Source organism: Protomyctophum bolini (genome assembly GCF_963924005.1).
Source record: "Protomyctophum bolini genome assembly, chromosome: 2".
Lineage (NCBI taxonomy): Eukaryota > Metazoa > Chordata > Actinopteri > Myctophiformes > Myctophidae > Protomyctophum > Protomyctophum bolini.
Genome location: NC_137863.1, coordinates 2520847 through 2545997, shown reverse-complemented (window position 1 = coordinate 2545997; position 25151 = coordinate 2520847). Strand labels below are relative to the sequence as shown.

Sequence of the window (25151 nt, the reverse complement as noted above, 5' to 3'; positions counted from 1 at the left end):
TGATTTGGGGGTGGGGGTGTTACATAATCGGGGTCAGTATGTTTATAGTTATGAGATGATAAAGTAATGATTATATTTATATATATATATATATATATATATATATCATATGATAACGTGGTTATATTTGGATGTGTATATATATGTATATATAATATATCATGAATGGGTTGCATTGTACAGAGTGCTGATCCACACTTTCAGTCACAGGTCTGGTCTGCTGTGGGGCGTGGAGGCGGAGACGAACCATCAACCTCCTTGCTGTCTGCCCACCTCCTAGTCACCAGGAGCCAATCCGCACTCAGAGGACTAGACTGTGAAGACTACTTAGCTGCACCTGTGTCATGCACTCATTGGCATTGTCTCTCAGTCACCTCATACTGAGCAGTACTTTGTCCATGGTGTAGGAGCTAGTTAAAACGCTCAAGATCAAATCTGTTTAATAAGCATAGGCCAGGGGCTAAACCTGTGTGTGGTCCCCTGAGCTTTATTTCGGTCATTGGTGGTTCAGAGCTAAAAGATACAACTGATTATAATTATATATATATAGAGATATATAATATATAATATATACTTACGGCGTATGGGTGCGTACTTTTTGTAAATCTTTGTTAGGCAGTAGTTAGCCGGTTGACAGTTTAGGTAGATTGACTTTGTGTACATTTCATTTCATTAATTGGTTAGAGTTAGGTAAGAGTGTTGTGCGATACTTTAGAATAGGGCTAGATAGTTTTGATGGTTTCTTTGAGTTGCCCCATATAGCCTGTCTTTTCGTTTGTATTCCAGTTGTACATCTTTATTGTTTATTATTATTATGATACCTTATCCTTATAACGTGAATAAATAACAATTATCATGCCAGCCGTGTTGCATCGTCTCCTTATACCCCTAGACCTGAAAAGGGGAATGTAACAGCATCCGACAGTGATATTTAATAATGATCTACATTACATTACATTTACATACATGTATTTGTACAGCACTTTTCATGACATGAAGTTCAGCTCAAAGAGCTTTACAGAGCAATAAAAATCACACCTGTGTGAAGTGAGGGGTGCTCTCGTCGTCATACTGTACACCATCTCATTCCGGCCAATCACAATGTGCGTGCGTCCCCCCCCCCCCACCCAAATCCCATGAACAAGCACGGGACAAAGGCTGAGACACAGGCAATATGGACGCCACGGCGAAGGGGGACATCTGGTGGCCACGCAGGGAAGCACAGCACTCCGGGTCCATCAACAGCATCACTTACTTCCTAACAGGAGAAGAAGAACAACACCACTGCTGTGAATAACCAGATCTGTGCAGAAACACGCATTCACATTTTACGGGGGCCAGTTTCAAATTGCAGCCGTCAGTAGGTGCCCTTTGTGGGCAGTTTTGAAGGAGTCAAGGGATTCGCATGTCTTAATGACCGTTGGTAGGGCGTCCCACATTTTGGTGGCATAGGAGCGAAAATAATTTAATCCCTTGCTTGTGCCGAATCTGGGTTGCACATGGTTTGTTGCACTCCCTCTGGTGTTGTGGGTGTGGACTTCGTTCACATTAAGGAAGTATCTAGACAGGTACATGGGTATCTTAGTGAAGTATTTAGACGGGTACATGGGTATCTTGGTGAAGTATTTAGACCGGTACATGGGTATCTTGGTGAAGTATTTAGACAGGTACATGGGTATCTTGGTGAAGTATTTAGACCGGTACATGGGTATCTTGGTGAAGTATTTAGACAGGTACATGGGTATCTTAGTGAAGTATTTAGACAGGTACATGGGTATCTTGGTGAAGTATTTAGACAGGTACATGGGTATCTTGGTGAAGTATTTAGACAGGTACATGGGTATCTTGGTGAAGTATTTAGACAGGTACATGGGTATCTTGGTGAAGTATTTAGACCGGTACATGGGTATCTTGGTGAAGTATTTAGACCGGTACATGGGTATCTTGGTGAAGTATTTAGACAGGTACATGGGTATCTTAGTGAAGTATTTAGACAGGTACATGGGTATCTTGGTGAAGTATTTAGACAGGTACATGGGTATCTTAGTGGTGTTGTGAATCTTGTGGACCAGACCCATTGCAAGATGCTCTACTCTGTCATCAACCCAAAGCCATTCCAGCCTGTCAAAGTGGACAGGGGTGAGGTGGGTTCGGGGAGTGAGGCCAAGTAGTAGCCTGACCAGTTTGTTTTGGGAAGTCTGGAGCCTTGTTTTAAGGGCTGATCGTACGTTAATAAATATGTACAGGTTCACAAAGGTTCTCATCAATCTGTAGATTAACATTGTAATGAAAGTGTGGGGCTCTTGGGAATCAAGAGGATGAATTATAATGATTCAAATAACACGGCCCGAAAAGCTCCATTCTCTTGTAACTTGTAAAAAAAAAACCCATTTAGGCCTGACGTCGAAATGTATAAAATGTCTTCTAAATTCTGACAGTTTTCTGAAATACCTATATGTTTCTGTATCAGTGGTGCTCAATATTTCATGTCAAGGACCCCAACAATTATATGTAATTGGCCACCGACCCCCATCTGAAAATAATGTGTTGTTCCAGGGACCTCCCCAGAAGTTAAAATGTTCACTCTGTAATAATATATATTCAAAGATTCGAGGCACATTCTCACGTTTTTTCAAAAAAGACCTACAAGTTCGTAGCTTGTAGATCTGCCATTTTTCAACAGCTAAAGTATACAGTAACATAATGCTTTAAAACACCACAAGGGGTTCCCGCCCCCGCCCCAAAATGGGTTAATTAAATGCAAATGACTTACAGATCTTTAAGGAGAGACTGCTCGTATTCCTGGAGAGCTTTGTGCAAAGTGTCTTTGGCTGTGCTGGAGGTCAGGAGAGCGTAGATTGCCCTCATCTTGTCCTGAGTGGTGGGATTGGACATCACATTGCTGTAGCCCTCACTGTCTAGGATGTCCTTCTCAAAGAGTACATCTAGGATGGGACCCACGTTCCTCACCCTGTCGACCAGGAAACGCCGATGTTGGTCCACAAAGTGTTTCGCTGAAGTTAAGGAGGATTGAACGTTGAGTTGTTGGTTTTCATTTGACATAAAAATGGAAAGTGCCATATAGGAGCTAACAATTCTTATTCTAAAAATTGCAGTAAAGTGATACAGTTTGTGCTGGTAGTGTATACACACACAGTGTGTGTGCGTTATAGATATCGTTATAGATCGTTGCTGCAGAAATCTCTTATCTCCTTATTTAAACGTGTTTGTTCATGAATTAACGTCCTACTTGACCTCACTACAGCGTCACACTAAAACATCCAAAGTAACAACAGATCTACAAGCTAGAGACTCACCTGGTATGGAAGTAACAACAGATCTACAAGCTAGAGACTCACCTGGTATGGAAGTAACAACAGATCTACAAGCTAGAGACTCACCCGGTATGGAAGCAGCCGCTCCTGTAGATTGTGCTGGTATGGAAGCAGCCGCTCCTGTAGATTGTGCTGGTATGGAAGCAGCCGCTCCTGTAGATTGTGCTGCAAGACATAAAAGTGTTCAAATTATGAACAGAAACGAACCATCGAGGCCCATCTCACCGCAGTGAAATAGCACGGACTGGCAAGTCCCGACATAAACCCCCACAATCCCTACGTGTTACACTACTACTGTTTAAGTCCCTACATAAACCCCCACAATCCCTACGTATTACACTACTACTGTTTAAGTCCCTACATAAACCCCCACAATCCCTACATGTTACACTACTACTGTTTAAGTCCCTACATAAACCCCCACAATCCCTACGTATTACACTACTACTGTTTAAGTCCCTACATAAACACCCACAATCCCTACATGTTACACTACTACTGTTTTGACCGCGACAGATTGCTATTTCACCGCGTGAGGGAGAGGGAGAATGAGATCGGGTTTGACATGATTTACGATTCGGTTGCAACTCGACCGGGGCTGAGTCGGCTCTACCGAACTTCACAAAGTTCCACGCGACAACGGGCGCGCTTCAGCGTGCTCGGTGGTAGGTTGTTAAAAGGCCACCAGTAGGTCTGTGATATAAACTGGGGCTAGGCCATTTAGTGCTTTATAGGTTGTTAAAAGGCCACAGTAGGTCTGTGATATAAACTGGGGCTAGGCCATTCAGTGCTTTATAGGTTGTTAAAGGGATTTTAAAATCGATTCTGGATTTGATAGGGAGCCAGTGTAGTTCAGCCAGTACCGGTGTTATGTGTCTGCTCTGCGGTTTGTATTGGTGAGAATTCTAGCGGCTGTATTCTGTATTAATTGTAGTTTGTGAATAGAGGAACAGTTAAGGGTAGTGTACAGTCCATTACAGTAGTAAATGAGGAGATAGGGGCCCCTATGAGGAGGGGCCCCTATGAGGAGTATTTCAGTGTCAGTGTAATATGTACAGATTTGGGGGTTTTCCAGGTGTGTGTATTTGAATTGCCAATCTGTGCCATTTCACGGTATTTGGGTGAGACCGGCTTGCTACATCCCAAGGTTGAATGAAAGTCCATAACTTTACCTTCCAGGGTAATGTCTTGCTGCCAGACCGGGCCAGAGTCGGGGCTCAGTAATTTCATTTTGAAGTTTTCTGCATTGACGTCCATAGACACCAGGAACGTTGGATGGTAATTTGGTCCATAGTCTTCAAAATAAGGTGCATCCTGAAAACAGAGACCTTTTTAGTGATTTAGTGATTAGACAGTAGTGATTATAGTTGTATCCTAATGGTAGTAGTGCTACAGTAGTGATTATAGTTGTATACTAATGGTAGTATTGGTAGTAGTGCTTGCTAGGTAGTGATTGTAGCAGCAGTAATAATATTAGTATTGGTAGTCGAGTTGTAATAATAATAATAATAATAGCTTGAATTTATATAGCGCTTTTCATGAACCCAAGGACGCTTTACAAAAGTACCAACAACAATCAAAAACGACATGCCATAAGCCTGAGAGAATAAATGTATTTTGTAGTGGTTATACTAGTAATAATGTTAGTAGTGGCGAAGGAGTGAAAATAACAGTTTCCTTGACTCACACTGCTTTACCATACAATAAACAGACGACGTAGGTTTAATATGTACCTCAGGTTGTACTCTCTGAAGAACACACTGACAGACTGTAGGTTTAATACGTACCTCAGGTTGTACTCTCTGTGAAGGACACACTGACAGACTGTATAGGTTTAATACGTACCTCAGGTTGTACTCTCTGTGAAGGACACACTGACAGACTGTATAGGTTTAATACGTACCTCAGGTTGTACTCTCTGTGAAGGACACACTGACAGACTGTATAGGTTTAATACGTACCTCAGGTTGTACTCTCTGTGAAGGACACACTGACAGACTGTAGGTTTAATACGTACCTCAGGTTGTACTCTCTGTGAAGGACACACTGACAGACTGTATAGGTTTAATACGTACCTCAGGTTGTACTCTCTGTGAAGGACACACTGACAGACTGTAGGTTTAATACGTACCTCAGGTTGTACTCTCTGTGAAGGACACACTGACAGACTGTATAGGTTTAATACGTACCTCAGGTTGTACTCTCTGTGAAGGACACACTGACAGACTGTAGGTTTAATACGTACCTCAGGTTGTACTCTCTGTGAAGGACACACTGACAGACTGTAGGTTTAATACGTACCTCAGGTTGTACTTTCTGTGAAGGACAATGCAGCACTGACAGACGGTAGCGTTGGTCTGGGATGAGAACACAGTTGGCGATGACCGGCTCGATGCGTTGCTTGTTTTCATGAACTCCCTTCACCTATAATGACACCAACACAGTTTGATCAGATGGTTCACTCATAGTGGCCGGTATCAGGTATGTAGGCAGAGCTGACATTTCTCAGGAGCCAAATTAAATGACCCCCCCCTAAGCCAGTGGTTCCCAAAGTGGGCTCCGAGGACCCCTAGGGGTCCTTGAGGGAGTTCCAGGGGGTCCCCAGCTAAATGATAGTTAGGAACCAAATGGACCCTTATGGCTCTGTTAAATTAACATTGGTTTTACAATTCAAATTGGGGGTCCCAGAGTTAGAAATGCCATTAAATGGGGGGTCCGTAGGTACATTACTTAACGGATATATTTACCTCTCTGTAAGACACATTACTTAACAGATATATTTACCTCTCTGTAAGGCACATTACTTAACAGATATATTTACCTCTCTGTAAGACACATTACTTAACAGATATATTTACCTCTCTGTAAGACACATTACTTAACAGATATATTTACCTCTCTGTAAGGCACATTACTTAACAGATATATTTACCTCTCTGTAAGGCACATTACTTAACAGATATATTTACCTCTCTGTAAGGCACATTACTTAACAGATATATTTACCTCTCTGTAAGGCACATTACTTAACAGATATATTTACCTCTCTGTAAGGCACATTACTTAACAGATATATTTACCTCTCTGTAAGGCACATTACTTAACAGATATATTTACCTCTCTGTAAGGCACATTACTTAACAGATATATTTACCTCTCTGTAAGACACATTACTTAACAGATATATTTACCTCTCTGTAAGGCACATTACTTAACAGATATATTTACCTCTCTGTAAGGCACATTACTTAACAGATATATTTACCTCTCTGTAAGGCACATTACTTAACAGATATATTTACCTCTCTGTAAGGCACATTACTTAACAGATATATTTACCTCTCTGTAAGGCACATTACTTAACAGATATATTTACCTCTCTGTAAGGCACATTACTTAACAGATATATTTACCTCTCTGTAGGACACATTACTTAACAGATATATTTACCTCTCTGTAAGACACATTACTTAACAGATATATTTACCTCTCTGTAAGGCACATTACTTAACAGATATATTTACCTCTCTGTAAGGCACATTACTTAACAGATATATTTACCTCTCTGTAAGACACATTACTTAACAGATATATTTACCTCTCTGTAAGGCACATTACTTAACAGATATATTTACCTCTCTGTAAGACACATTACTTAACAGATATATTTACCTCTCCGTAAGGCACATTACTTAACAGATATATTTACCTCTCTGTAAGGCACATTACTTAACAGATATATTTACCTCTCTGTAAGGCACATTACTTAACAGATATATTTACCTCTCCGTAAGGCACATTACTTAACAGATATATTTACCTCTCTGTAAGACACATTACTTAACAGATATATTTACCTCTCTGTAAGGCACATTACTTAACAGATATATTTACCTCTCTGTAAGGCACATTACTTAACAGATATATTTACCTCTCTGTAAGACACATTACTTAACAGATATATTTACCTCTCTGTAAGGCACATTACTGGGCAGCAGTAACACACTCAGAGTCATCGTCCTCCGTATCGGTGACTCTTGACGGAACAGCAACACCTGAGCATGTTTTGGTGTGGGTTGAAAGTAGCTCAAGACTCTTTTCAGGAGCCCAAAGAGAGACAGATGGTTCACATTTACAACCACATGAGTCTGGGTCACTTTCTGCGGTTGTAAGAGTTCCAGACCCTCGTCTGTGATGTGGGCCACGGACAGATCACCTGTGGGGGAAATAACGTTATAGATTCCACTCCATGTAAACCAAATCTGAACACAATGTCTAAACCACTTCACCCTCCGCTAAGCCCCACCCACTCCACTCTGTGCTTCTCACTCATTGTCATTGACTTACTATTTCTCCAAATGAACAATATATAATTTTAGTAGCAATTAAGAGCTTCAAAATGTCTTCTAAATCTAGTCAACCAGGCCTGCAGTAGGCTATGAACTGGAACATTTCAATCTAGATATAGATATAGACACCAGGTGGCTGTTAGCTTTGTTCGCGCCATGCCCGTCCGCACAACTTCTCGTCTTTGCATTGACTTTGTATGTAATCACGCCGCTCTGACCATCCAAGTCTCAACAGTGACTCACCAGGTGTGATGTCACAGTGTGGCAGGTGTAGCTGACTCACCAGGTGTGATGTCACAGTTTGGCAGGTGTAGCTATAACCCACCAGGTGTGATGTCACAGTGTGGCAGGTGTAGCTGACTCAACTGGTGTGATGTCACAGTGTGGCAGGTGTAGCTGACTCACCAGGTGTGACGTCACAGTGTGGCAGGTGTAGCTGACTCAACTGGTGTGATGTCACAGTGTGGCAGGTGTAGCTGACTCACCAGGTGTGATGTCACAGTGTGGCAGGTGTAGCTGACTCACCTGGTGTGATGTCACAGTGTGGCAGGTGTAGCTGACTCAACTGGTGTGATGTCACAGTGTGGCAGGTGTAGCTGACTCACCAGGTGTGACGTCACAGTGTGGCAGGTGTAGCTGGCGGACAGACTTCTGAGGACACTGGATGTCAAACAGAGGACCTGCAGGAGTCCTTCCTGCTGGCTGGAACCATCTCTCCTCCCACTGAACAGTCCTGTAGAGGACCTCTCCTTCGCCTGTCGTTTCAAACACCAACGCTGTCTCGCTGCACTGGAACAGCCCGGACCTGGCGAACTTGAACCTGTGACCGGTGGTGAAAAAACAAGTAATAAGTGAAAGTATAAACACTGCAATGTAGACGTACTCCGTTACAAGTAGAAGTCCCGTATTCAAAATGTACTCGAGTGAAAGTACAAAAGTATTGGCATACTCAAAGTACTCTCTAAAATCTTATGACATTTAGTCGACTAAAACTAGACTAACGCTAAGACATTCCAGGTGACTAAAACTGAAATATAAATGTGCTGCCAAAAACAACAGTGGTTGACTGTCCTGTGTTTAGGATAACTGACCTGTACTGATTGGTTGACTAGGATAACTGACCTGTACTGATTGGTTGACTAGGATAACTCACCTGTAGTGATTGGTTGACTAGGATAACTGACCTGTACTGATTGGTTGACTAGGATAACTGACCTGTACTGATTGGTTGAATAGGATAACTGACCTGCACTGATTGGTTGACTATAGGATAACTCACCTGTACTGATTGGTCGACTGCTCTGCGTGCACACTGGGTTCAAAATGGCTCTGAAAGACACAACAAAGCAGACAGGAAACGATCAGTGTCTTTCCTGGTGTTCAGTCACTGTGATTATTGTGCAGAGCAGATGGTTCTGTCCTCACTGTGTCCATGTTGGAATGATGGAGTCTAGAGGGTTCTGTCCTCACTGTGTCCATGTTGGAATGATGGAGTCTAGAGGGTTCTGTCCTCACTGTGTCCATGTTGGAATGATGGAGTCTAGAGGGCTCTGTCCTCACTATGTCCATGTTGGAATGATGGAGTCTAGAGGGTTCTGTACTCACTGTGTCCATGTTGGAATGATGGAGTCTAGAGGGTTCTGTCCTCACTGTGTCCATGTTGGAATGATGGAGTCTAGAGGGTTCTGTCCTCACTGTGTCCATGTTGGAATGATGGAGTCTAGAGGGCTCTGTCCTCACTGTGTCCATGTTGGAATGATGGAGTCTAGAGGGTTCTTTTTTTTTAAATATATTTTTCATCCCACGATTTTGTAACCCATTTTTCACCCCTGTGCCAATCATCTACTGTGATCCTGGGCTCTACACACCCTCCACCAACCTGGGGAGAGCAACGGACTTAACTCATGCTCCCTTCATGCCTGAGTGTCCAAGTTGCTCCTTTACACCTGACAGGGGGGAGTTTCCCTGGTTGGACGTAGCGCGTGGAAGGAACACGTTATTCCAACCAGTTCCTTTCCCCTCCATCAGGCGCCCCGGCTGGCCAGGGGGAGGCAGTTTAGAGACCAGGATTACTGCATGTTTTTGTGAGGGTATCTACCCTAGGGGACACGGGGAGAACATGTGAGGTATACCCTAGGGGACACGGGGAGAACATGTTAGGGTACCTACCCTAGGGGACACGGGGAGAACATGTGAGGGTACCTACCCTAGGGGACACGGGGAGAACATGTGAGGGTACCTACCCTAGGGGACACGGGGAGAACATGCAAACTCCACACAGAAAGGCCCTTTCGCCCTCCCCGCCTTCGGGTATGGGCACTGATGACGCGGAGGAGGAAACACGTCGCCAGCACCCACAGTGCCCCCAGCGGGAATCGAACCCAGGACCTTCTAGCTGTGAGGCGACAGCACTACCAACTGTGCCACCGTGCCCCGAGTCTAGAGGGTTCTGTACTCACTGTGTCCATGTTGGAATGATGGAGTCTAGAGGGTTCTGTACTCACTATGTCCATGTTGGAATGATGGAGTCTAGAGGGTTCTGTCCTCACTGTGTCCATGTTGGAATGATGGAGTCTAGAGACGCGCGCACACGCACACACACACACACACACACACACACACACACACACACACACACAATAAAATTATAGATTCCAACTTTGAGTGACAATGCTGTGTGTGTGTGTGTGTGTGTGTGTGTGTGTGTGTGTGTGTGTGTGTGTGTGTGTGTGTGTGTTATTATTTCGGGGTTCCTCAATTCAAATATGATTATTTTTGGTTTCCTCAATTCAATTCATTAATAAATATGTACAGGTTCACAAAGGTTCTCATTAATCTGTAGATTAACATTGGAGGATGAATTATAATGATTCAAATGGCCCGGAAAGCTCCATTCTTTTGTAACTTGTTAAAATTAACCCATTTAGGCCTGACGTCGAAATGTATAAAATGTCTTCTAAATTCTGACAGTTTTCTGAAATACCTATATGTTTCTGTATCAGTGGTGCTCAATATTTCATGTCAAGGACCCCAACAATTATATGTAATTGGCCGCCGACCCCCATCTGAAAATAATATGTTGTTCCAGCTCGTGCTCTGTACATCCGATAGCGTTGTTATTAACCCATTCTGACCTGAGATCAGATTCTAAAAATGTCTTCTATATCCTGACAGTTTTCCATTCTGACCTGAGATCAGATTCAAAAAATGTCTTCTATATCCTGACAGTTTTCCATTCTGACCTGAGATCAGATTCTAAAAATGTCTTCTATATCCTGACAGTTTTCCATTCTGACCCGAGATCAGATTCTAAAAATGTCTTCTATATCCTCACAGTTTTCCATTCTGACCTGAGATCAGATTCTATAAATGTCTTCTATATCCTCACAGTTTTCCATTCTGACCTGAGATCAGATTCTATAAATGTCTTCTATATCCTGACAGTTTTCCATTCTGACCTGAGATCAGATTCTAAAAATGTCTTCTATATCCTGACAGTTTTCCATTCTGACCTGAGATCAGATTCTAAAAATGTCTTCTATATCCTGACAGTTTTCCATTCTGACCTGAGATAAAAATGTCTTCTATATCCTCACAGTTTTCCATTCTGACCTGAGATCAGATTCTAAAAATGTCTTCTATGTCAGTCGCTCTTCGCTCTTTCAAAAATAGCAGACCTACAAGCTCGTAGCGCGCCACTCGGTGGCGCGCTATGAGCTTGTAGATCTGCTATTTTTCAATAGCTAAAACACGACATGATGCTAACACCAAAATGGGTTCCCGCCCAAAATGGGTTAAAGTAAGTGCGTTATTATTTTGGGGGTCCTCAGTTCAAATATGATTATTTTGGGGGTCCCCAGTTCAAATATGATTATTTTGGGGGTCCCCAGTTCAAATATGATTATTTTGGGGGGTCCCCAGTTCAAATATGATTATTTTGGGGGTCTCCAGTTCAAATATGATTATTTAGGGGGTCCTCAGTTCAAATATGATTATTTTGGGGGTCCTCAGTTGAAATTAAATCACACTGTGGAGACTTTAAGACATTCTGCCCCCTGGTGGTTGGACTCTAACACTTCACCCGACAGTGACGATCTTCTTTATTACATTTTAATTGTATTGAGTCTTAATTTAGTCGACTAAGACTAGACTAAGACTAAATAATGTACAAATGACTAAAATAGGACTACAATTAAATGTGTGTCCATTATACTTACTGCTCACACAGACACGCTGAGGAGGAGCAGAGGGAGGACCAGAACCAGAACCCAGCATAGAGAGGTCCAGTGGACCTGGTCTGGAATTACGTGTGTGTGTGTGTGTGTGTGTGTGTGTGTGTGTGTGTGTGTGTGTGTGTGTGTGTGTGTGTGTGTGTGTGTGTTACATGTGTGTGTGTTACGTGTGTGTGTGTGTGTGTGTGTGTGTGTTACGTGTGTGTGTGTGTGTGTGTGTGGACGTGGTCTGGAATTAAATGTGTGTGTGTCCATTATACTTACTGCTCACACATACACACTGAGGAGGACCACCATAACCTGAACCCAGCATAGAGAGGTCCAGTGGACCTGGTCTGGAAGGTGTACAGGTGTCTCAGTGAGTCAGAGCACCCTGTGTAGAAGGACAGAGTCCCAGCGGGACGGTCCACATACACGGATACTCTGTTGGAGCCTTTAGAGGCTCTGACAGGGAGGACAGTCCTCTGTCCGTTGTGGTCGACACGGTAACTGGAACCATCAACACCATCACAGTACAGACTCCAGGACTTATCATTCCATCCAAACCAACAGTCATTATCACGTATAAATGCACCATTTACAAAATGCACCATTTCACTTCCTTTCCTGCTGATTGTTCCGTTAGCCACTGCTATATGAACCCATCCACTGCACTCTACCTCCCAGGAACAGCGTCCAGTCACACTCTGTGAACTCAGAACTTGTTCATCGCTATCAAACCTGTCTGGGTGATCAGGAGGACGCCGACCCCCTGACCTCTGTGACCCCAGTGTGACCTTCCTGTTGTCCTCAGACAGAGAGAGGTAACGGTGTGCTGTGTTTGAGTCCAGTGTGAGACGCTGGAAATCTGATGAGAAAACAACACAGTAAACATTAAATACATCATTCACTGACTGACACCGACATGCACACGCGCACACACACACACACACACACACACACACACACACACACACACACACACACACACACACACACACACAGACACAGAGACACACACACACACACACACACACACACACACACACCCGCACACGCACACACACACACACACACACACAGACTGATCTACAAACTCACTGCAGTGTTAATACAGATTTAGTCCTATTTCAGTCATTTGTACATTATTTAGTCTTAGTCTAGTCTTAGTCGACTAAATTAAGACTCAATACAATTCAAATGTTATAAAGAAGATCATCACTGTCCAACCACCAGGGGGCAGAATGTCTTAAAGTCTCCACCAGGGGGCAGAATGTCTCTGCACCCCTGGGCAGAGACATTCTGCAGTGTGATTTTATTTGAACATGAGACCCCCAAAATAATCATATTTGAACTGTGGACCCCCAAAATAATCATATTTGAACTGAGGACCCCCCAAAATAATCATATTTGAACGGGAGACCCCCAAAATAATCCTATTTGAACTGGAGACCCCCAAAATAATCATATTTGAACTGAGGACCCCCCAAAATAATCATATTTGAACTGGAGACCCCCCAAAATAATCATATTTGAACTGAGGACCCCCAAAATAATCATATTTGAACTGAGGACCCCCAAAATAATCATATTTGAACTGGAGACCCCCAAAATAATCATATTTGAACTGGAGACCCCCCAAAATAATCAACATTGACAAGCACTTGGAATTGTAGGCATTCCATTTAGTTTGAGGCATTGTGAGCTTGTAGATCTGCTATTTCCACAATATTTTCCACTTTCTTACACTATTTGACATTTGTCCATTTGGCCATCTGGGGACCCCCCACAATAATTTGGGGACAACCCCCCCGCCCCCCCAATCACCTGTCTGTCTCTATGTGTCTGTCTTTCTGTGTACCTGTCTGTCTCTCTGTCTACCTGTCTGTCTCTCTGTGTACCTGTCTGTCTCTCTGTGTTACTGTGTACCTGTCTGTCTCTCTGTGTACCTGTCTATCTCTATGTGTCTGTCTCTGTGTGTAGTGTACCTGTCTGTCTCTCTGTGTACCTGTCTGTCTCTCTGTGTTACTGTGTACCTGTCTGTCTCTCTGTGTACCTGTCTGTCTCTCTGTGTTACTGTGTACCCGTCTGTCTCTCTGTGTACCTGTCTGTCTCTATGTGTCTGTCTCTGTGTGTACCTGTCTGTCTCTCTGTGTTACTGTGTACCTGTCTGTCTCTCTGTGTACCTGTCTGTCTCTATGTGTCTGTCTCTGTGTGTACCTGTCTGTCTCTCTGTGTACCTGTCTGTCTCTCTGTGTACCTGTCTGTCTGTGTGTACCTGCCTGTCTCTCTGTGTACCTGTCTGTCTCTCTGTGTACCTGTCTGTCTCTCTGTGTTACTGTGTACCTGTCTGTCTCTCTGTGTACCTGTCTGTCTCTATGTGTCTGTCTCTGTGTGTACCTGTCTGTCTCTCTGTGTTACTGTGTACCTGTCTGTCTCTCTGTGTACCTGTCTGTCTCTCTGTGTTACTGTGTACCTGTCTGTCTCTCTGTGTACCTGTCTGTCTCTATGTGTCTGTCTCTGTGTGTACCTGTCTGTCTCTGTGTACCCGTCTTTCTCTCTCTGTACCTGTCTGTCTCTCTGTGTACCTGTCTGTCTCTGTGTACCTGTCTGTCTCTCTGTGTACCTGTCTGTCTCTCTGTGTACCTGTCAGTCTCTCTGTGTACCTGTCTGTCTCTCTGTGTGTACCTGTCTGTCTCTCTGTGTACCTGTCTGTCTCTCTGTGTACATGTCTGTCTCTCTGTGTACCTGTCTGTCTCTCTGTGTACCTGTCTGTCTCTCTGTGTACCTGTCTGTCTCTCTGTGTACCTGTCTGTCTCTCTCTTCCCTTCCCCAAAATAATCAAAGTACAGCATAGAGCACAGTACACTACAATACAGTACAGAGCACAGTACACTACAATACAGTACAGAGCACAGTACACTACAATACAGTACAGAGCACAGTGCAGTACAGTAACTATAACAGTAAATGTATAGTTGCACCGCTCAGTTCACACAGGTGTGATTTATATTTCCGGTTGTCTTGTATGGTGTTAAATGGAGCGTGGAACCATGCCAATGACCGACACGGGAGATCACTTGTGACTTTCAAACCAAAACGAGATCCACCTGTGATCTGCACACATCACGGCTCTGCACCACCTTTCATGCATCGCACGTCAGAACTGAACTTATGCCAATATAGACGAAATACATGTTGTTTACGACCAGGTTAGTGAATGAGGCCCATTGTTTCTGTCAAACCACATGACCTCATCTTGATGTGTTAAGGACCAGGCCAAGAGCAGAGAGTAGAGAGCTGTATAAGAGAGTTGTATACACAGATACTCACGTTTTGTAATGAGTTGACTCAGTTGAGGATTAGTAAGCCAATCTTCTCCTCCATGTTTCACTCTGTAGGAAGTAGAACAACAATGCATCAATGTCTGACTGTCTAACACAACGTCTCCACTAGCTGACACTACAGTGTTTCACTCTGTAGGAAGTAGAACAACAATGCATCAATGTCTAACTGTCTAACACAACGTCTCCACTAGCTGACACTACAGTGTTTCACTCTGTAGGAAGTAGAACAACAATGCATCAATGTCTAACTGTCTAACACAACGTCTCCACTAGTTGACACTACAGTGTTTCTCCTGTCATTATCTTGGCCCTGCAGCTCATCCAGACACTGCTGCCCAGTTTGGATCTCATTACCTCCTCAGACTCCACCTTAACCCCTATAGCACTCCACTGTCCTTTTATACCTTTGAGGCACTGCATTGTGTTGTTGTTCTTCTCATGATTTGTGACTTTGGGCTGTATCGTATCCCATGCCTTACCCGCAAGCATTAAACACTTTACGTGAATTACTCATTTAGGAGCTTCCACTATGCGTAAACGTTATCTTGCGGCCACACAACCCACTATACATGTTTGCGGCTGGAGGTGTGTCTGTACGCGTGTTGATGCGCTTTCCCTATATTTGCTATCTTATGCACACAGGTTTAGGACAACGGAAATCGTCTCTTCAAACCACCCGTAATGTGAACACACACAACAACCCTCTGTATCTAATTTAAATATATTCCAAGGCAGCACGCGTTGCTCTTCCATAAGGTTCACTCCAGGTATAATGGATTATGGTACCTGGCACACTGATTGGTTTAAGTTGCGTAACGCCCAAACCACACCTATGCATAATGTAACGGGTAGCGGAGGTGTTTTAAGGATTTAGACTGTGGCATAAGATAGCTAATTTAATGGGGGAACGCCTCTTACACAATGCTAAATCCCCAAATTACGGAGAAAGTGCCCCTGACGCAAGATAGGGCCCTTTGTGGCAGAGATACACTGTTAAGGGAAACACTGCACTGTCCAACATGGACACAGCCCAAGTCTACTAACTGTCCAACATGGACACAGCCCAAGTCTACTCACTTGCAGTTCTCCAGAACTGAATCATTCACCACGTTGAGGCTCAGGTCCAACTCTCTTAGGGAGGGATTAGAGCTTACAGCTGAGGCCAGAGCTTCACAGCATCTCTCTGACAGGCCGCAGTTAGCCAGTCTGAAACACCAGATTAAAACATACATAAATAAATGAATTAATTCATTAATAAATGTTTAATTCGCAGTTTTTTAATAATTATAAAATATCGGATTTTTCGTGGACATATTATTAACCCATTTTGGGCGGGAACCCATTTTGGTGTTAGCATCGTGTCGTGCTTTAGCTATTGAAAAATAACAGATCTACAAGCTCATAGCGCGCCACCGAGTGGCGCGCTATGAGCTTGTAGGTCTGCCATTTTTTTTAAATCGAAGAGCGACTGACATAGAAGACATTTTTAGAATCTGATCTCAGGTCAGAATGAAAACTGTCAGGATGTAGAAGACATTTTTAGAATCTGATCTCAGGTCAGAATGGGTTAATACATTCTCACCACAGCATTCATATTATATTAACATAATACAGTACATAATAAAACAGAAGTGATAATTGTCTTTGTCTCTAATATGTCAACAAAATGAAACCATACTTTTGAACCTGGCTTTATCTTATCTTCAGATTTATCGTCCCGGAATGTATACAAATTAGCACATATAATGCCTAATTTGCATATTTAAACATATCATTTCAGAAAACAAAAAATGTTAGTCTTAATATAATTAATCAACTGGAGAAGTTTCATTGTGATAGCTATTAGTTAACTTTTTTCCCCTATTCACCTACCATGTCTCACCATCAAGCTTATGAATACATTCAGCATTCATATTATATTCACATAATACAGTACATAATAAAACAGAAGTGATCATAATAAAAGTGGTAAATGTATCTTACTTTAGAACTTCCAGTCTACAGTGTGGGCTCTTCAGTGAAGCACAGAGCAGCTCCACTAGTCCTGAGTCCTGCAGGTCGTTTTTACTGAGGTCCAGTTCTCTCAAATGGGAAGGATTAGAGCTGAGAGCTGAAGACACAGCTTCAACACCTGTCTTACTGAGTTTACAGCCAGCAAGTCTGTAAATGCAGATTAAATAAGAGATTATCAATACAAAATTAATGATACCTATAGTTCACTGTCATGGAAGTTAACTGGAACAAATCTAGTTATCTAGTATTTAGAGTGTGGAATAGACAACACCATGACAGCACAGAATAACAGGAAGATAACAATTTAGATATCAAAGACTATGAAGACTGAATGTTAGTTTGATTTCCCCCAATATTATGAAAAAGAAGATCATAACCTCTCAGATGTTATTTTTTTTAGCGGCCAACTAAGAACATAAGTGACGGGTTGGAACAAGCATTTAAGGCGAGACATGGCAAGTGAAATCATGATTTTTCAATTTTGTGCTATTTTGCTTCCTAAACATTAGTTTTCTTTCAAACTAAAGCAAAATAAACATTCAAAATACAGATTTAGATGTTTATTTTAATAGTTTATTTTAGCCAATGACAGCTCGTTTTGCTGGGTGAAAATCCACCCTATCTATTTTCATGATTGGTTCTTGGTACAAAGGAAGTGACCATATTTGGATCCAACCACAGTCAGCTCGAGGTCCAGACCTTTCTAATGATATATGGCATAATACGTTGATGCCAAGGTTTGGATGAGATATTTTGTCTCATAATAGTGGCTTCAAATAAAACATTTGGAATTTTACAATACAAATCTTTAAAGGCCGTTTTTCTCAAAATGAGTTTTCCTCAAACCTGGGACAAAGAATCTCCACTTCAGTTGCACTCACATACACCTACACAGTCACATGCACACAACTTTACAGTCTTATTCATAACTATATTCTGCAGGAACTTACAGAAGGGTTCATTGATTTCTCATTCACAGCCTGATTTACATCACATTTTATTCCTAAAACATGGCAAAAATTTGTTTTTTTTATGCCTGTTGACACTATTTTTTGATTTGTGGAGTGATAATTAGAGATATCGAAAATCCCCTAATTGTCTTTGTCTCTAATATGTCAACAAAATTAAACCATACTTTTGAACCTGGCTTTATCCGATCTTCAGATTTATCGACCCGGAATGTATGCAAATTAGCGCATATAATGCCTAATTTGCATATTTAAACATATCATTTCAGTAATACAAAATATCTTAGTCTTAATATAATTAATCAACTGGAGAAGTTTCATTGTGATAGCTATTAGTTAACTTTTTTCCCCTATTCACCTACCATGTCTCACCATCAAGCTTATTTTGACCTGAGATCAGATTCTAAAAATGTCTTCTACATCCCGACAGCTTTCTGAAAAAGCTATGTTTCTATGTCAGTCGTTCTTCGATTTTTCAAAAATAGCAGACCTACAAGCTCGTAGCGCGCCACTCGGTGGCGCGCTACGAGCTTGTAGATCTGCTATTTTTCAATAGCTAAAGCATAACATGCCCAAGCTGCTTCCCACTCTGCAGTACTGATCCTCCTAGACCTATCGGCAGCATTTGACACAGTGAACCACCAGCTGCTCCTAGACACCCTAGCGGATCTAGGCATCGGTGGAACGGCACTAAAGTGGTTCTCTTCCTACCTCACCGACCGGACCTACCAGGTTTCCTGGAAAGGTCTGTTATCATCCCCCCGAACCCTCCAAACTGGGGTCCCACAGGGATCGGTTCTTGGTCCCCTCCTTTTCTCACTGTACACTAAATCCCTTGGCACTATCATCTCTGCTCACAATATATCCTATCACTGCTACGCCGATGACACACAACTGTTTCTATCCTTCCCCCCCTCTGCCACTCAGGTGGAAGAGCGCATCACCGCATGCCTGGCTGACATCTCACAGTGGATGTCCTCCAACCACCTCAAACTGAACCCAGACAAGACTGAGCTTCTCTTCTTCCCAGCTAAGTCCTGCCCTATGCGGGAGCTAACTATCTCCATAGACAACGCCCTGGTAACGTCTGTCCCAACAGCCAGGAATCTTGGTGTTGTCCTGGACAGTCAGCTCTCGTTCAAAACTCACATCACAGCTGTCACTCGATCCTGTAGGTTCACACTCTATAACATACGACGAATTAGACCGTTCCTCACCCAGGAATCAGCCCAGCTCCTAATCCAGACAACAGTCTTGTCAAAACTTGACTATTGTAACTCCCTCCTTACTGGCCTACCAGCATGTGCACTTAAGCCTCTCCAGCTGATCCAAAATGCTGCAGCTCGCTTGGTCTTCAACCAGCCAAAATTCTCACATGTCTCCCCCCTGCTCCGCTCCCTCCACTGGCTCCCGGTCGCTGCCCGCACAGAATACAAAACCCTGATGCTGGCATTCAAAGCAACCAAAGGTATGGCTCCCCCATATCTTGCAAGTATGATCGAACCCTACAAACCCTCCCGCTCACTCAGATCAGCCAACGCAGGGAAGCTGGAAGTACCCTCACTAAAAACGCCGGGACAACGCTCCACACGTCCCAAACTCTTCTCCCTTCTGGCTCCAAAACTGTGGAATGCACTTCCCATTGCAGTCAGAACTGCAGCATCACTCCCAATCTTCCGCCGTAGTCTGAAAACCCACCTTTTCAGACTCCATCATGGCCCATAGCACTTACCCCACCCCCTTAGATAGCAATTCTAGTAGTCATAGCACGTCATAGTACATATGTGTAGCATAGTAGTATAGATGTATAGCTTATATGTATAGTTTCATTATAGATATTCCACTGTTACTTTCTTAGCTACGCATGTTTCATGATAAATGTCTTTATGTGATGTATTCCCATGCTTTTGTTCTTGCTTAATGTAAGTCGCTCTGGATTAAGAGCGTCTGCTAAATGCCTAAATTGTAAATTGTAAATTATAACATAATGCTAACACCAAAAAGGGTTCCCGCCCAAAATGGGTTAATACATTCTCACCACAGCATTCATATTATATTCACATAATACAGTACATAATAAATCAGAAGTGATCATAATAAAAGTGGTAAATGTATCTTACTTTAGAACTTCCAGTCTACAGTGTGGGCTCTTCAGTGAAGCACAGAGCAGCTCCACTACTCCTGAGTCCCACAGGTTGTTTTTACTGAGGTCCAGTTCTCTCAAATGGGAAGGATTAGAGCTGAGAGCTGAAGACACAGCTTCAACACCTGTCTTACTGAGCCCACAGTCAACAAGTCTGTAAATGCAGATTAAATAAGAGATTATCAATACAAATGATACCTAGTTCACTGTCATGGAAGTTAACTAAAACATCTCCTTATATCTAGTTATCCAGACATAAACAGTATTGTGGAATAGACCAGGGGTTCTCAACCTTTATGGCCGGGGATGCTTTGGCCATGACCCCCCCCCCCCATGAACTAGTTCAGTTCATCATTCAATATTTTGAACTAAAGTTCATGGTTCCAAAAAATGAACTATTTTAGTTATTTTCCTTTTTTTTCTTCTAAATGATTGCCGCAGCCCATAGCCATAGAACCACAGACTTTATTCCTATTGGGAATAACTTTGGGATTAATAAAATTACAACTTTTACAATTTCTCCATTACCATTAACCAAATTAATTCCATATTATTATATTTGTTTTACATTTTGGAAAAGATTGCTGTGGAATGCCACAGAATTCTTAATCCTTTTCCTTGTCTTAATTATGGGCCAACTTGTGAATGCTTTTATTGTGAAGACATTGAAGGAGTCCTGTGCATGCAGACAGGGTTGACATTGAAGCAGTCCTGTGCATGTCTTCTACATCCCGACAGCTTTCTGAAAAAGCTATGTTTCTGTCAGTCGTTCTTCGATTTTTTTTAAAATAGCAGACCTACAAGCTCACAGCGCGACACTCGGTGGCGCACTACGAGCTTGTAGATCTGCTATTTTTCAATAGCTAAAGCATAACATAATGCTAACACCAAAAAGGGTTCCCGCCCCAAAATGGGTTAATACATTCTCACCACAGCATTCATATTATATTCACATAATACAGTACATAATAAAACAGAAGTGATCATAATAAAAGTGTTAAATGTATCTTACTTTAGAACTTCCAGTCTACAGTGTGGGCTCTTCAGTGAAGCACAGAGCGGCTCCACTAGTCCCGAGTTCTGCAGGTCGTTTTCACTGAGGTCCAATTCTCTCAAATGGGAAGGATTAGAGCTGAGAGCTGAAGACACAGCTTCAACACCTGTCTTACTGAGATTACAGCCAACAAGTCTGTAAATGCAGATTAAATAAGAGATTATCAATACAAATGATACCTAGTTTACTGTCATGGAAGTTAACTGGAACATCTCCTATCTAGTTATCCAGACATAAACAGTATTGTGGAATAGACCAGGGGTTCTCAACCTTTTTGGCCGGGGACCCCCAGGGATGGTTTGGCCATGTCTCGGGACATGGGATTAATAAAGTTACAACTTTTACAATTTCTCCATTACGATTAACCAAATGAATTCCATATTATATATTTGTTTTACATTTTGGAAAAGATTGCTGTGGAATGCCACAAAATTCTTAATCCTTTTCCTTGTCTTAATTATGGGCCAACTTGTGAATGCTTTTATTGTGAAGACATTGAAGCAGTCCTGTGCATGCAGACAGGGTTGACATTGAAGCAGTCCTGTGCATGCAGACAGGGTTGACATTGAAGCAGTCCTGTGCATGCAGACAGGGTTGACATTGAAGCATTCCTGTGCATGCAGACAGGGTTGAGATCGGGAAAACATGGAACCGGCTGTATAAAATGCTGCGTCATTGTAAATGGTGCATTTATGTATCACTTTTATCCAAAGCACATTTCTGTTTAAATTGAGGCGGACGGGAGGCAGACTTTCACTTCTGGTTCATTTCTGGTTTTATCTGTTGCCTAGCAACCTAGCATCATTCATACAGTACGTTGATGAAGAGCGCCATCTATACTAATCCACTGAAAAGACCATAGGACACAATACTGCGTGCTTGGCAGTCAAGCCATGGATTCGATGCGACGTAACATGACGTGATTGGCAGTCAAGTCAATGTGTTAACTACTAACCGAGCCTTTCTGCAGTTCCTCACAGCTGGGACCAGTCTCATTCGCCCCTCCTCTGATGCGTTGTATTTGTCCAGGTCCAACTCCTCCAGAACCTCCTCTGACATCTGCAGCATAACGGCCAGAGCTGAACACTGGGTCCAAGACAGTTTCTCTGTTCTGTTCTCTGACTTCAGGAACTGTTGGATCTCCTGATGTAATGAGTGGTCGTTCATCTCCATCAGACAGTGGAAGATGTTGATACATCTGTCAGGAGAGGCATCACGATCAGTTAACAACGTCTTCAGGTTCTGGATGGCTTTCTGGATCTCCTCTGGACTGATCTCTGTCTGACCCAGCAGGTCTCCTAACAGACTCTGGTTGGACTGCAGTGAGAGGCCATGAAGGAAGCGGACTAAGAGGTCCAGGTGGCCATTTTTGCTCTCCAGGGATTTTTCCACGGCAGCTTCCAGGAAGTCTGAGAGGGAGCTGTTACTGTTGTATTTATCTCCCAGGAATGTCTTCAGGACCTCCATGTTCTTCTGTGTGAAACAGTGGAACAGGTAGACTGCAGCCAGAAACTCCTGGATGACCAGATGAACAAAGCTGTAGACCGTTTTCTGGAACAGCACACTCTCTGTTTTGAAGATCTGTGTGCACACTCCTGAGTACAGCGCGGCGTCTTTCACATCAAGACCACACTCTTCCAAGTCTTCTTGGTCGAACACGATGCTACTTTTCTTCAGGTGTTGAAACGCCAGCTTGCCCAGCTTCAGAAGAACATCCCTGTCAGTCTTAGTGAGCTGCTGTTGATTCTCTCTCTTTTTTTTGTTTCTTTTCTTTTTTCTTTTTTCCCCCTCATGAGTCTCGTCATACTTCTGCTTCTTCGTGTTTGTCTGAACCAACAGGAAGTGGCAGCACATCTCAGTCAGGGTCTTGGGCAGCTGTCCTATCGTGGTGTGTGTCCTCAACATGTCCAGCAGAACGGTAGCAATGATCCAACAGAAGAGTGGGATGTAACACATGATGTGGAGGCTCCTCCATGTCTTCAAGTGTGAGAGGACTCTGTCGGCCAGCTTCTCTTCACTGAATCTCTTCCTGAAGTACTTCTCCTTCTGGGGGTCTGTGAACCCTCGCACTTCTGTCACCATGTCAACACATGCAGGAGGGATCCGATTGGCTGCTGCAGGTCTGGTGGTGATCCAGAGGAGGGCCGAGGGGAGCAGATTCCTCTTGATGAGGTTCGTCAACAGAGCATCCACCGATGATGTCACTGTGACATCAGAGATGATTTCATTTGTGTCGAAGTGCAACGGAGACCTGGTTTCATCGAGGCCATCGAAGATGAAGCAAACTTTCCAGGCAGCGAGCTGCTCTGCTGTGACCTTCTTTAACGTTGGGTGGAAATCATGGATCAGGTTGAGAAGACTGTACTGCTTATCTCTGACCAAGTTCAGCTCCCGGAATGAAAAGGGAACCAGGAGATCTATATCTTGATTCTCCAAACCTCTTGCCCAGTCCAGAGCAAACTTGCGCGCAGAGAATGTTTTTCCGATGCCAGCGATGCCATTGGTCAGAACTGTTTGGCTGGGTTTCTCTCTGCCAGGGAGGATGATCTTAAAGACTTTACAGCAGTCGATTGCATCGTCATGGAAGGTCTTCATGTTGGAAGTTCTCTCAAGCTGTATCACCTCATGTTGGCTATTAACCCCTTCACTCTGTCCCGCTGAGATGTAGAGCTCTGAGTAGGTGCTGGTGACGGAGTCTCCAGACTCTTCCGTCATGTGGTTTTTCACTCCATCAAGACTGTCCAAACTGACCTTCAAACTGACCTTATAATCGTTCAAATCAACCTGCAGACGGACATCTGAAATGAGAAGAACATTTATGTTTTATTATAACTATACACCTTTACGGCACAATTTGTTAAGAAATACAGCCAAAAATAACAACACAATAGGCTACCAGTTGATTTTTTCCCAGAGTTTAAAGTTGTTTAGCTTCATTATTTGCACTTCAATATAATTGTTGATACAGACAATAGTTAGAACATCCAATGTATTAGCATATTTTACCTTGTCCAGGTGTGGTTTGACTGGGTGTCTTCAGTCCAGGTGTGGTTTGACTGGGTGTCTTCAGTCCAGGTGTGGTTTGACTGGGTGTCTTCAGTCCAGGTGTGGTTTGACTGGGCCTGGCTGTAAACAAGTTCTTGAGCTTAGTCCAGTTACCCTGGGTAAACATAGTACCTTTCCTTTCCTTTTTGGGTGTCTTCAGTCCAGGTGTGGTTTGACTGGGTGTCTTCAGTCCAGGTGTGGTTTGACTGGGTGTCTTCAGTCCAGGTGTGGTTTGACTGGGTGTCTTCAGTCCAGGTGTGGTTTGACTGGGTGTCTTCAGTCCAGGTGTGGTTTGACTGGGTGTCTTCAGTCCAGGTGTGGTTTGACTGGGTGTCTTCAGTCCAGGTGTGGTTTGACTGGGTGTCTTCAGTCCAGGGTTCTGCTCAGTCACAACGCTGTGGACATGAACACAACATTTATTATATGTACCTACATGTAACCCTGTGGCAAATATGCCTGCAGTTCTATGTAAATCTGTTACTTTAAGAGTGCCATTTTCTGGGGGTCAAGGGTTACACTGTGTTTGTGGGGTTTCTTTAAAGAGATCTTGATGGTAAAAATGCTTTACTTTCATTGTAGATTTTCAGATACACACATAAGCACATTGTTGATGCAGTATATATTCTTTCATGAGTTTATGTCAAGATGATTAAGAATACATGTTGATGGTTGCAGATTGTAAACAA

At 43.0% G+C, this 25151-nt stretch overlaps 1 protein-coding gene across 1 annotated transcript; it reads right to left on the bottom strand.

The window, feature by feature from the left end:
* Positions 1–200: 200 nt before the first annotated feature.
* Positions 201–24715, bottom strand: LOC308326164 (protein NLRC3-like; the record flags this gene model as incomplete). The annotated part of the gene is made up of 12 exons (XM_080778971.1): positions 24427–24715; positions 22376–24218; positions 20344–20520; positions 16320–16448; positions 12181–12251; positions 8964–9057; positions 8290–8504; positions 7493–7551; positions 5637–5759; positions 4508–4649; positions 2774–3014; positions 201–276 (listed from the first exon to the last, which is right to left on the bottom strand). The coding sequence occupies exons 1-12, from the start codon at positions 24590–24592 to the stop codon at positions 201–203; spliced, it is 3336 nt and encodes a 1111-aa protein (XP_080635097.1). The 5' UTR covers positions 24593–24715.
* Positions 24716–25151: the final 436 nt, after the last annotated feature.